This window comes from Mastomys coucha, unplaced genomic scaffold, assembly GCF_008632895.1.
Source record: "Mastomys coucha isolate ucsf_1 unplaced genomic scaffold, UCSF_Mcou_1 pScaffold21, whole genome shotgun sequence".
Classification (NCBI taxonomy): Eukaryota; Metazoa; Chordata; class Mammalia; order Rodentia; family Muridae; genus Mastomys; species Mastomys coucha.
The window spans coordinates 1,154,110-1,168,042 of NW_022196904.1; the positions used below are offsets into that span (position 1 = coordinate 1,154,110).

The window sequence follows — 13,933 nt, forward strand, 5'->3', positions numbered from 1 at the left end:
ATATGGCTACTTAAACATGACCTGAACACTGATATAACAGGGAAGCTACACCCATGATACATCAAAAACATGGCTACTTAAACATGACCTGAACACTGATATAACAGGGAAGCTATACCCATGATACATCAAAAATATGGCTACTTAAACATGACCTGAACAAAAACAACATCAGTTGATATGTTTCTTGTTCAACTGGCAATCTGCATGTAAAAGAATTGTAAACCTATCCATTATTATCTCCTTGTACAAAGCTCAAGTCCAATGGATCAGCTCATTGTGGGTTTTGTGGGGAATATTTTAAACATAAGGTAACTATAAAAGATGTTTGTTGCCATGGCTCAGTCCTGAATTCTGAGTTGTAGTCCTGATCAATCAGTATTAGGGTGTGCCTTCAATAAAGCATCCCTGTCTAACTAAAATCTTGGAGTTCATGTGATTTGTGGAGAACTCTAAGACCCCAACAGAACCCACTGCCCTATCTGGGTTGTCTTTTCTGGCCTCAGTGGGAGAGGACATACCTACGCCTACAGTGACTTGAGGTGCTATGGTGGGTTGGTTCCCCAAAAGGGACCTCTCTTCGCAGAGGTGAAGGGGAAGGGAGATAAGCAAAGAGGTCATGTGATGGGAGCACTGGGAGGAGGAGTGCAAGAAAGATTTAAAGTAAATAAATACGTTAATTGATTAATGGGGGGGGTGGTTATTGATCATGATCAGGTAGGCTTCATCCCATATAGAAATCTGTCAATGTAATCCACCATGTAAGAAAACTAAGGGAGGTGGAATCACATGATCTGAAAAGCCTTTGAAAAAATTCAACACCCCTTCATGTTTAAAGTCTTGGAAAGATGAGGAATACAAGGGACATACCTAAACATAATGAAGGCAATTATTGCAGCAAGCCTATATATATAACCAACATCAAATTAAAGGGACAGAAACTCAAAGCAATGTCCCTAAAATCAGGGACAAGACAAGGCTGTCTTCTCCATATGTACACAAGACAAGGCTGTCTTCTCCATATGTACACAGTATGGGATGAGAAGTTTTAGCTAGAGCAGTAAGACAACTAAAGGAGATAAAAGGGATAGACTTTTTTAAAAAAGGAAGAAGCTAAAGTGTTTCTACTTCCAGATGAAATGATAGTATACATAAGCAATCCCAAAAACTCTACTGGAGAACTCCTACAGCTGATAAACACCTTCAGCAAAGTGGCTGGATACAAAACTCACTCAAAGGAAAATAAATCAGTAACCCTTCTAAACACAAATAACAAATGGGCTGAGAAAGAAACCATGGAAACAATATCTTTCAAAATAGCCACAAATAATATACCTTGCAGTACCTCTAAACAAGCAAGTGACAGACTTGCACTACAAGAATGTCAAGGCTTTGAAGAAAGAAATTGAAGAAGATATCAGAAGATGGAAAGATCTCCCATGCCCAAGGATTAGTAGGATTAACATAATAAAAATGGTCTTCTTACCAAAAGCAATGTACAAATTCAATATAAATCCCATCAAAATTCCAAAAGAATTCTTTACAGACTGTGAAAGAATAATACTGAATTCTTAATTGGAGAAACAAAAAAGAAAAAACAACTAAAGCAATTCTATGCAACAAAAAAATTTCTAGAGGTATCACCATCTTTGATCTCAGGCTGTACTACAGAGCTGTAGTAGTAAAAACTGCATAGTGTTGGCATAAAACAGACATATTATTTTATCAGTAGAATCAAATTAAAGAAACAGAAGAAAATCCATTCACCTATGCACATCTGATTTTTTTATAAAGGAGCCAGAAATATACAATGGAAAAAAAGAAAGCATCTTCAACAACTGGTGCTGATCTAACTGGATATTGGCATGTAGAAGAAGGCAGATCGATCCATATCTGTCACCCTGAACTAAAAATTAAGTCCAAATGAATTAAATACCTAAACATAAAACCAGATTCATTAAACCAGATAGAACAGAAAATGGGTAACAGCCTTGAAGGCACTGGCACAGGAAACAAATTCCTGACTAGAACACTGATAGCACAGGCACTGAGATAACAATAAATAAATGGGACCTGATGAAACTGAAAGCTTCTGTAAAGCAAAGGACACCATCAGTGGGACACAACTGGGAACCCACAGAATGGGTTTTCACCACTTCCACATCTGACAGAGAGCTAATACCCAAAATAATTAAAGAATTCAAGAAAACAGTCATCAATAAGTTAAATAATCCAATTAGAAAACAGATCTAATCAGAGAATTCTCAACAGAGAAATATAAAATTGCTGAGAAGCATTTACAAAAATGTTCTACATCCCTAGCCACCAGGGAAATGCAAATCAAAACAACTTTGAGATTCTATCTTACACAGGTCAGAATGGCAAAGATCAGAAACCCAAGTGACAGGGAGAGGATGGGGAGCAAGGGAAACACCCCTCCATTGCTGGTGGGAGTGCAAATTTATACAGCCACCATGTTTATAGCAAGCAGCTTTATTCATAATAGCCAGAAACTGCAATCAACCTAGATGCTGCTCAACTGGCGAATGGAAAAAGAAAATAGACCCTTTCAAGGTACTGAAGGCAGCAGAGAATAAGAAAAAAGAAGCCAGCTGGGGCAGCTTTGGGGGCACAGGCCATGGCACAGAGCAATTCCAACACAGCAGACAACACTTTGGCTCAGCATTTAAGGGTACTGACTGCTCATGGTGGCTCACAACCATCTGGAATAGGATCTGATGCCCTCTTCTAGTGTGTCTGAAGAGAGCAACAGTGTACTCACATAGATAAATAAATTAAAAAAAAAAACTGTTTCATAAAGACTCCCAGAAAGGCCCCTTTTCCTGGTCCTTTCTGCTGGGGCAGACTCTTGACTGGTTTGTTCCAGTGAAGACACCGTATCCTGATTGTTGGGGCCCAAAAGGACCTGGCATCTCAGTCTCCATCTTGTCCCTGGGCCATCGTCTATCAGCTAACATTCATTTGTCTCTTCTACTATCTTGCTTCTGTTTCTGCAATTGACTCAGGACATTTTATGATAGGGGGCTTTCCAGACACCTTACAATGAGGACATTCCTTTCTGGACTTTTCACAATGAGGACACTCCTTTCTGGACATTTTACGATGTGGACATTCCATTTATGCTGATGTGTAACCAAACAATAATGCTGGTTTGGGCCATGCACCTGGGCAAATACCTTTGTGGTCTGTAGTTTTAAATAGCCCCTTTCCCTAGAGTAAATTGAGATGATCAGAATTTTTTTGTCTTGTCTCCTTCCTTCGCGTCTCCAGTTCCCAAATTTGTCATTGTAGTTTCCTCTTCTCGAGAACCCCGTTGTTTAAGTCCTGCAGGTCAGGGCATCCTAGAGAACCCACTGCACTCGAAGCAGTTGTTAAGAACCATCCCTTCTCCGGAGTCCCAAAGCTGCTGCTGGGAGCCCAGTGGACTCAGGACCCACCACCCACCAAAACCCCCACTCTCCCAAATACCATTCCCCTTCTGTCCCTTCTTGCCCTTCCACCCCATCCTTCTGGTGGGGCAGACTCTTGGCTGGTCAGCTCCCATGAAGACACCATATCCAGACTCATCCTAGAGGACCTGCTACACTCAGAGCAGTTGAGCAGTTGAGGATCTGCTGCACTCAGAGCAGTTGTACAACATCTTGACTGCTCCACTGAAGACCCAACAGTCTGAAGACCTCGCAGGAGATCTACTGCAGCCAGGGCAACAGATCATCAGCTTCTCTGCCCCTGTGAAGAGCCTCCACTTAGAAGGCCCCACAGGTGGTCTGCTACAGCCAAGGCTGCAGATCTACCCGGAGACCTGAAGCAACCCAGGGACAAAAGAGGCAGACTCCAAACAGTCACCCAGACCAACAAACACTAGGGATATCCAGATGGTGAAAGGCAAGTGCAAGATCATAAGCAACAGAAGCCAAAATACAGATGGAGAAAGGCAAGCTCAGTACCATAGCAACAGAAGCCAATATACATGGGCATCATCAGAACACAGTTCTCCCAACACAGCAAGCCCCGAATACAACAATGCACCTGAAAATCAAGAAGCTGACCTAAAATCTTATCTCATGAAGATAATAGAGTCCTTTAAGGAGGATATCAATAACTCACTGAAAGAAATACAGGAAAACACAGGTAAACAGGTGAAGGAATTGAATAAAGCAACCCAAGACCTAAAAGTGGAAGGAGAAACAATAAAGAAAGCACAAATGGGGCTGGAGAGATGGCTCAGTGGTTAAGAGTACTGACTGCTCTTCCAGAGGTCCTGAGTTCAAATACCAGCAACCACATGGTGGCTCACAACCATCTGTAATGAGATTGGATGCCCTCTTCTGATGTGTCTGAAGAGTGCTGCAGTGTACATATATATAATAAATAAATAAATCTTTTTTAAAAAGTTTCTTTAAAAAAAAAACACAAATGGAGGCAAACCTGGAAATGGAAAACCTAGGAAAGAGGTCAGGAATTACAGATGTAAGTATCACCAACAGAATACAAAAAATAGAGAGAGAATCTTGGGTATAGAAAATATCATAGAATAGGTTGACACAACTGCCAAATAAAATTCAAAACATAAAAAGCTCCTAACCCAAAGCATCCAAGAAATTCAGGACACAATGAAAAGATCAAATCTAAAAATAATAGGAATAGAGGAGAACAAAGATTCCCAGCTCAAAGGACCTGAAAATGTCTTCAACAAAATAATAGAAGAAAACTTCCCCAACCTAAAGAAAGAGAAGGCCATAAAGGTAAAGAAGCCAATAGAACACCAAATAGATGGGACCAGAAAAGAAAATCCTCTCATCACATAATAAAACACTGAATGCACAAAACAAAGATCTTTCTTTGTTTTTAATATTAAAAGCTGCATGGGAAAAGGGCCAAGTAACGTACAAAGGTAGACCTATCGGAATTACACCAGACTTCTTAACAGAGATTATGAAGAGCCTGGTCAGAGGTCCACTATGTTCATGGCAGCATTATTTATAATATCCAGAAGCTGGAAAAAGCCCAGATGTTCCTCAACAGAGGAATGGATACAGAAAATGTGGTACATTTACACAATGGAGTACTACTCAGCTATTAAAAACAGTGAATTCATGAAATTCGTAGGCAAATGGATGGAATTAGAAAATATCATCCTGAGTGAGGTAACCCAGACACAAAAGAACACACATGGTATTGACTCACTGATAAGTGGATATTAGCCCAGAAGCTCTGAATACCCAAGATAGAATTCACAAACCCCATGAAACTCAAGAAGGAAGACCAAAGTGTGGATACTTCAGTTCTTCTTAGAAGGGGGAAAAACACCAATGGAAGGAGTTACAGAGACAAAGTGTGGAGGAAAGACTGAAGGAATGACCAGCCAGTGACTGGCCTACCTAGGGGTCCATCCCATACCAAACCCAGACACTATTGTGGATGCCAACAAGTGCTTGCTAACAGAAGCCAGTTATAGCTATCTCCTGAGAAGCTCTATCAGTGCCTGACAAATACAGAGGTGGAGGCTCCCAGCCAACCATTGGACTGAGAACAGGGTGGCCAATGGAGGAGTTAGAGAAAGGACCCAAGGAGCTGAAGGGGTTTGCAGCACCATAGGGAGAGCAACAATATGAAGCAACCAGTACCCCCCCCCAGAGCTCCTAGGGACTAAACCACAACCCAAAAAGTATTAATGGTGGGACTCATGGCTCCAGCTGCATATGTAGCAGAGGATGGTCTTTTCGGACATAAATGGGAGAAGAGTCCTTGGTCCTATGAAAGCTCTGTGCCCCAGTGTAGGAGAATGCCAGGGCCAGGAAACGGGAATGGGTGGGTTGATGAGCAGGGAGAGGGGAGGTGGTATAGGGGGTTTTCAGAGGGAAAATGAGGAAAGTGGATAACATTCAAAATGTAAATAAAGAAAATATCTAATAAAAATGGAAAAATAAAAGAAAGTCTCAATCCTGAACACATGTGCCCCAAAAGCAAGAGCACGCACATTCATAAAAGAAACTTTACTAAAGCTCAAAACACACATTGAACCCCAAACAATAATAGTGGGAGATTTCAACACCCCACTCTCACCAAATGGACAGGTCATTGAAACAGAAACTAAACAGAAACACAGTAAAACTAAGAGAGGTTATGAACCAAATGGATTTAACAGAAATCAACAGAACATTTCACCCTAAAACAAAAGAATACACCTTCATCTCAGCACCTCATGGTATCTTCTCCAAAATCAACCATATAATTGGTCACAAACCAACCCTCAACTGATACAGGAAGACTGAAATAATATCATGCATCCTATCAGATGACCATGGCCTAAGGCTGGTCTTCAAAAACAGCAAAAACTACAGAAAGCCCACATACACGTGGAAAGTGAACAACTCTTTACTCAATGATAACTTGGTCAGGGAAAAAATAAAGAAATTAAAGACTTCCTGGAATTTAATGAAAATGTTGACACATCATACCCAAACTTATGGAACACAATGAAAGCAGTTCTAAGAGGAAATTTCATAGCATTAAGTGCCTCCAAAAAGAAACGGGAGAGTTCTTACACTGACAACTTAACAGCACACCTGAGAGCTCTAAAACAAAAAGAAGCAAACACACCTAAGAGGAGTAGAAGGCAGGAAATAGTCAAACTCAGGTCCGAAACCAAACAAATAGAAACAAAGAAAAGAATACAAAGAATCAACAAAACCAGAAGCTGGTCCTTTGAGAGAATCAACAAGATAGATAAACCCCTAGCCAAACTGACTAAAGAGCCCAGAGGCAGTATCCAAATTAAATAGAAACAGAATTTTATTCAAAGCTTTAAAGACTAGTCAGTTGTCAGTTTTTTGTAAACCTCTGTTGTAATTATAAAAATACTGAAGATCTTTTTTGCTAGTTAGATGATTGGTTTTATGTATACATCTAAAAGCTATTATATAGTACATTTATTCAATGCATTTATTAATCTTGTTGCCAGCAAGTCTGACAGCTTGGAAAACAAGGGGTGGGGGTTGTTAGTTTTTTGTTTTTAAAATAGACTTGAGCTGGTGACTTACATGTTCTGTACTACAAGTGCTGCTTGTAGTTTCACATGTTCAAACACCCCTGCTTTTCAGAGGCAAGGATTAGTCCATGTAGACTTGTTGACCCTTTTGAAAATGTATGTATGCCCCCTTAAGTCAATATGTTTAAACTTTAAAGTATCTTAATTTTTGTTTTAATAGTAACATCTTTATAGATTTCCAGCAACATGTAGAAAACACCTGCTCTTAGAAGCACAAGTTTTACTCATTGAGTCACTGTAACCAGAAAACATAGCAGCATTTATTTTGCTGCAGACTTTCAGAGTAGGCTGGATATGAAGAAGTTGGTTAATTCTGTCTCATACCTGTGACTTTCCTTTCAGGATCACTTTATGTCAAGAGCTAAACATAAACGTTCTGTTTGTTGAAAATAACAATTTATTTTTGCTCATTTCCTAAAAGAGAAAACTAGTCAAGGGCTGAAGTGATGGCTCAGTGGTTAAAAGCACTAACTGCTCTTCTGAAGGTATGAGTTCAAATGCCAGCAACCACATGGTGGCTCACAACCATCCGTAATGAGATCTGGCGCCCTCTTCTGGAGTGTCTGAAGATAGCTACAGTGTACTTACATAAAATAAATAAATAAATCATTTTTTAAAAAAAGTAATCAAGTGGGAACCCCTTTATATGTTTCTTTATTTCCCTTTTTCATTATCCTAAGATAATGCTACTTTAAGATTTTTGAATGTTTAGATATCATGTGAGGTTTTTATTTGATAAACCTACTGAGTCCTACATTTGCTAGGAATACCTATCTTAATGATGAAGTTGGGGAAGTTAGTACAGTTAGATTTCAAGAGTGGATATAATGGCTTGAATGCTAATAAAGGTAAATGATATAAGTTGAAATTTTTGGGACATTTCCAGTTTGGATTAAAAGGAGTGTATAGCTAGCTATTAGTTCAATACTATTTGGGGTTGCTGAAAGATCTTAAATGTAACAGCAAGGTCTATAATTTATTTTATTCACTTCAAGATATGTCATTTCCAGAGTTGTGAATCTATTTGGTTTATTTTTGGTATGGGTTTGCAGAGAGATGATTGCACATTCCTTCTGGTTGTCATTTTTATAATTACTAGAGATGACTGAAATAGAAAAAAATGTTATACTGAATATTCAAGTGAAGTGTGAGCATTTTGTGTTGAAATTTTTAAAAATGTCTTAAGAGCATTAGCAGGTGGAAGAAACCAGATATTAAAAATTCAAAATGTGAGGCTGGAGAGATGGCTCAGCAGTTAAGAGCACTGACTGCTCTTCCAGAGGTCCTGAGTTCAATTCCCAGCAACCACATGGTGGCTCACAACCATCTGTAATGGGGCATCCGATGCCACCTTCTACTGTGTCTGAAGACAGTGACAGTATACCCATATACATGAGATAAATAAATAAATTTTAAAAATTAAAACTGTGAAGCTGCAAAAAGAATAAGTGGATATTAGCCAAAAAAAAGTACTGAATACCCAGGATACAATCTATAGTGCTCAAAAAAGGTTAACAAGCTGAAGAGCCCAAGTGAGGATGCCTTAATCCCACTTGGGGAGGGGAGAAGAAAGCAATCATAGGAGGGGGGGAGGGAGAGAGGGACCTGGGTCGGAAAGGGGACAGGAAGGGGAAGAGGGGAACATGATCAGACATTGGGTAGGGGGAAGAGGACTGAAGCCCTGAGGGCCAGCAGAAAGAATGGAAACAGGCAACTTCTTCAGGAGGTAGGAGGTAGAGGAACCTTCCAGAATGTACCAGAGACCTGGAAGGTGGGAGACTCTTAGGACTCAAAGGAAGGGATGTTAGATGAAATGTGGAGAGGGAGCTTGTAGAGCCCATCTCCAGCAGGAAGACAGGGTATCAAGTGAGGGATGGGATTGCCATCCCACAGTCAAAAACTCATGAACCCATACACCTTTAGTCACTTGATCTTTAAAAGTAGCCAAAACCATCCAGTGGAAAAAAGACAGCATTTTTAACAAATGGTGCTGGTTCAACTGGAGGTCAGCATGTAGAAGAATGCAAATTGATCCATTCTTATCTCCTTGTACAAAGCTCAAGTCCCAGTGGATCAAGGACCTCCATATAAAACCAGATACACTGAAACTAATAGAAAAGAAAGTGGGGGAAAGCCTCGAGCACATAGGCACAGAGGAAAATTTCCTGAACAGAAAACCAATGGCTTCTGCTCTAAGATCAACAATTGACAAATGGGACCTCATAAAATTGAAAAGCTTCTGTAAGGCAAAGGACACTGTAAACAGGACAAAATGGCAACCCACAGATTGGGAAAAGATCTTTAACAACCCTACATCCAATAGAAGGCTAACATCCAAAATAAACAAAGAACTCAAGAAGTTAGACTCCAGAGAACCAAATAACCCTATTAAAAGTGGGGTACAGAGCTAAACAGAAAATTCTCAACTAAGGAATTTCAAATGGCTAAGAAGCACTGAAAGAAATATTCAACATCCTTAGTCATGGAAATGCAAATCAAAATGACCCTGAGATTCCACCTCACACCAGTCAGAATGGCTAAGATCAAAAACTCAGTGACAGTAGATGCTAGCAAGGATGTGGAGAAAGAGGAACACTCTTTCATTGCTGGTGGGATTTCAAGCTGGTACAACCACTCTGGAAATTAGTCTGGTCATTCCTCAGAAAATTGGAAACAGTTCTACCTGAGGATCCAGCTATACCACTCCTGGACATGTACCCAAGAGATGCTCCAACATATAACAAGGACACATGCTCCACTATGTTCAAAGCAGCCTTATTTATAATAGCCAGAAGCTAGAAAGAACCCAGATGTCCCTCAACAGAGGAATGGATACAGTAAACATGGTACAATGGAATACTAGTTGACTATTAAAAACAGTGACTTCATGAAATTCTCAGGCAAGTGGGTAGAACTTGAAAATATCATCCTGACTGAGTGAGGTAACCCAGTCACAAAAGAACACACATGATATGTATTCACTGATAAGTGGATAATAGCCAAAAAAAAAATCTCGAAATACTCATGATACAACTCAGACCATATTAAACCCATAAGAAAGAAGACTACACCAAAGTGTGGATGATACAGTCCTACTCAGGGTGGGAAAGAAAATAATCTTGGGAAGTAGAGGGAGAAAAGGATCTGGGAGGGAGGCAGGAGGGGGAAGGGAAAGGGGGGGCCAATTCAGATACAGGAGGAGATGGGGGAGAAGTACAGAGGGTCGGGAATTTGAAAGGTGGTGTGTGGCAGTGGGGGTGAGGCAACTGGGAGTAGCCAATAGAGCATCCCAGATGCCAGGGACCCAAGAGGTTCTCAAGACACAACATGGAGGACATTAGCCAAAATACCCAACAAAGGGGAGATAGAACCTGTAGAGACCATATCCAGTGAATAGGCATAGCCCTTGGTTGAGGAATGGGGCTACCCACTCACCTCAAAAATACTAATACAGAATTCCTTCTGTCAAAAGGAAATGCAAGGACAAAGAATGGAGCAAAGACTGAAGGAAAGGCCATGCAGAGACTGCCCCACCTAAAGATCCATCCCATCTGCAGACACCAAACCCAGACACTATTGCACTGACAGGAGCCTGGTAAAATTGTCCCCTGAGAGGCTCGTCCAGAGCCTGACCAAACAGATGCGGATACATGCAGCTAAACATCAGACTGAGCATGGAGACCCCAATGGAGAGGTTAGGGGAAGGACTGAGGGAGCTGAAGGGGTTTGCAACCCCATAGGAAGAACAACAATATCAACCAACCAGAACCCCCAAAGCTCCCAGGGACTAAACCACCAACCAAAGAGTACACGTGGGGGGACACATGGATATCCAACTGGATATGTGGCAGAGTATTGTTTTATTGGGCATCACTGGGAGGGGGGCTCCTTGGTCCTGTGGAGGCTCCCATCATAGTGGAATGCTAGGGCACTGAGGCAGGAGTGGGTGGGTAGGTAGGGGAGCATCTTCATAGAGGCAAGAGAAGGGGATAGGGGGTCTGTGAAGGAGACTGGGAAGGGGGATCACATTTGAAATGTAAATAAATAAAATAACCAATAAAGAAGTTAAAATTAAATTAAAATTTAAAAACAAAAACAAAAATCTCTAACCCATAATTGTTCCTGTCTGAAAGAACTGCAGGGACAAAAGTGGAAAGGAGGTTCAGAGACCAGCCCAACTTGGGATCCAACTCAAGTGGAGGCCCCAAGACCTGACACTTTTACTGAGGCTGTGGTGTTCTCACATAAAGGGCCCTACCTAACATGACTGCCCTCCAAAAAACCCAGCAAGTAGTTGAAAGAGTCCGATGCGGATATTTGCATCCAGCCAACAGACAGAAGCTGCTGACCCCTGTGGGTGAATTGGGGAAGGCTGAAAGAAGCTGAGGATGAGGGTGACCCTGCAGGACAACTAGCAGTCTCAACTAACCTGGATCCCCAAGATCTCTCAGACACTGGGCCACCATCCAGGCAGCATACACCAGCTGATATGAGGCCCCCAACATATATGCAGTAGAGGCCTTCCAGGTCTGGACTCAGTCAGAGAAGATGCATCTCAACCCTCAAGAGACTGGAGGCTCCAGGGAGTGGGGAGGTCTGGGGGGTGGCGGGTGGGGAGGTGTAAGCATCCTCATGGAGACTGAGGGAGTGAGGAGAGAGGAGGAGATATGGGATGTGGAACACTCAGAGGGTGGACAGAGAGGGAGATAGAATCTGGACCATAAAAAAATTAAATAAAATTTGAAAAAAAAACCCATAGCATAATGTAAAATGCATATCAAAACAGCATGCTCCATTTTACAAGTATATATCATTGTTATTTGTCATTTAAAACATTATAAACAAGAAAACAAAGGAAGACAAGCAGAAAAAAGGAAAATAGATGAAGTTTGCATAGTTGGGAGTGTTAATGATTACAGGGAATATTCAAGGGTCTCCCCTCCAGACATCCCAGGTGTACATGATCCCCCCAAAGGCTGCTCGGGGTATAGAAGCAACCAAAGACATAACTCACCCTTCTGTGTGTTAGCTTTCCATCCCAGGCACTGCACTGAAAGAAAAATTCCAGTGAGAAATACATTCCCCACAGTTCACTTAAAGATGAGAATCTAGGAAGGACTAAATGTAGGTAGGGACATCCAGCCTCCCATGATTACACAGCCATTTCTCCTCCACTTCTCCCCATTAATGTCAGAGTATAATCCTCTGTCTTGTTTTGTAAGAACTCTAAATTATCCCCAAAACCACAAGTGGAGACATTCAAGTATTATTTGGGGCTACAACATGAGTTCAAAGTTAATCTTAGCCAGGCGGTGGTGGCGCACACCTTTAATCCCAGCACTTGGTAGGCAGAGGCAGGCGGATTTCTGAGTTCAAGGCCAGCCTGGCCTACATACAGAGTGAGTTCCAGGACAGCCAGGGCTACACAGAGAAACCCTGTCTCAAAAATACAAAAAAAAAAAAAAATCCTTAAAAAACCAGAAATGGATGGCCAATATACTGAAAAGTCAGGGAGCTAGGCACACGCTCCCTGCTTTAGCCTTAAAGCTATTGGTAACTGCTGACTGCTGAGAGGAAGAGCATCAAATCTTAATGGCTCACAACTCTAATCCCAGCACTTGGGAGGCAGGGGCAGGTGGATCTATGTGTTTGAGTCCAGCCTGGTCTACAGAGTGAGTTCTAGGACAACCAGGGCTATCTAGTAAGACCATACCTCAAAAATATAAAATAAAATAAAATAAAATAAAGTGTAGTCCCTGGTAAGTCAACCATGCTCCAGTGCTAGACCACATACTTAAGAGTATTTGGGCTACACAAAATTGGTCTTACAGTGCTTACCAAAAAATGGAACGAAGTTAAGAGGGTAGAGAGGAGAGGTAGATCTTAGAAGAACGGAGGGTAAGTAATGTAAGAAGCACTCGAAGAACTAACAAAAGTTGTTTTTTTTAAATTCTGAACAGGATAATCAATACTACATAACATTTTTGATTGTAAAAAAATAAAGAGGGTTGGGATATAGGAGATACAAATCGGTACAGTGCACCTCTCTAACATACACGAGGCCTGGAGTTCAACCTCCAACACCAGGAAAAATAAATGCCCCCTGGTCATCTTCCCTCCCAAACAGGTTCTTCCTAAGTCCTTTGAAAGCTGAACTTGGCTTCATGCCCCATCACTGTTCCTAACAGTAAGTCTGCAGAGGAATCTTCCAAGTAGGAAATGTGGGTGGAGAGGCTCTCCTCCCAGGGGCTCCGAGTCTCCTTGGCTGGTCTCAACCCTGAGTGAGGAACAGACACCCTTCCCCACCCCTCAATTTTCCCCAGGACTCACCAAGCACCAGCAGGATGACAGGATGAACTGACATGACCCAGGTCTGGCTGGTGCAGAAGCCCTGCAGCAGGCACAAGAGGCGGGATGTGTGCACTGGAGCTTATCACAAGGTTTCTATGTGAGGTTTCTCATGTGAAGAGGAAGAAGTTTCTCTTCTTGACCTTTCACTCTTTCCCTTAGTCACTGGCTTCACAAGAAGATGCCAGGTTCCAAAACAATGTTTCAGGCTTTTATGTTTAGATGCAGCTGAGCTCATCCCTCTCTGTAAATGTGCGCAAGAATAAGATTGCACATATCAGTCCCCATTGTAGAAAGCAAAGGCCACCAATTTATGCAAGACATTTCAACTTCAACCCAAAGCTCCATTTCCTCGTGTTTAAAATGAGAACCATTTGATGTTATGACTTTTGTAAAAAAAAAATCTCAACCAGATATTTCACATATTAAATGTGTTCTGCTAATGCTTTTGCTATTAAATAATGTTGGTGTGTGTGTGGAGAGAGAGAGAGAGAGAGAGAGAGAGAGAGAGAG

At 41.4% G+C, this 13,933-nt stretch overlaps 1 protein-coding gene across 4 annotated transcripts in view; it reads right to left on the reverse strand.

Moving 5' to 3' along the window:
* The window catches only part of Lair1 (leukocyte associated immunoglobulin like receptor 1), an 83,886-nt gene that overhangs the window by 7,922 nt on the left and 62,031 nt on the right, over window positions 1-13,933 (reverse strand). For all 4 annotated transcript variants that reach the window (XM_031385087.1, XM_031385088.1, XM_031385090.1 and 1 more), the window contains 2 exons: window positions 13,403-13,664; window positions 12,087-12,122 (listed from right to left, as the gene is read on the reverse strand). In XM_031385087.1, coding sequence (XP_031240947.1) covers window positions 12,087-12,122; window positions 13,403-13,436 — 70 coding nt within the window. In that variant the 5' untranslated portion in view covers window positions 13,437-13,664. The remainder of the gene's footprint in view (window positions 1-12,086; window positions 12,123-13,402; window positions 13,665-13,933) is intronic.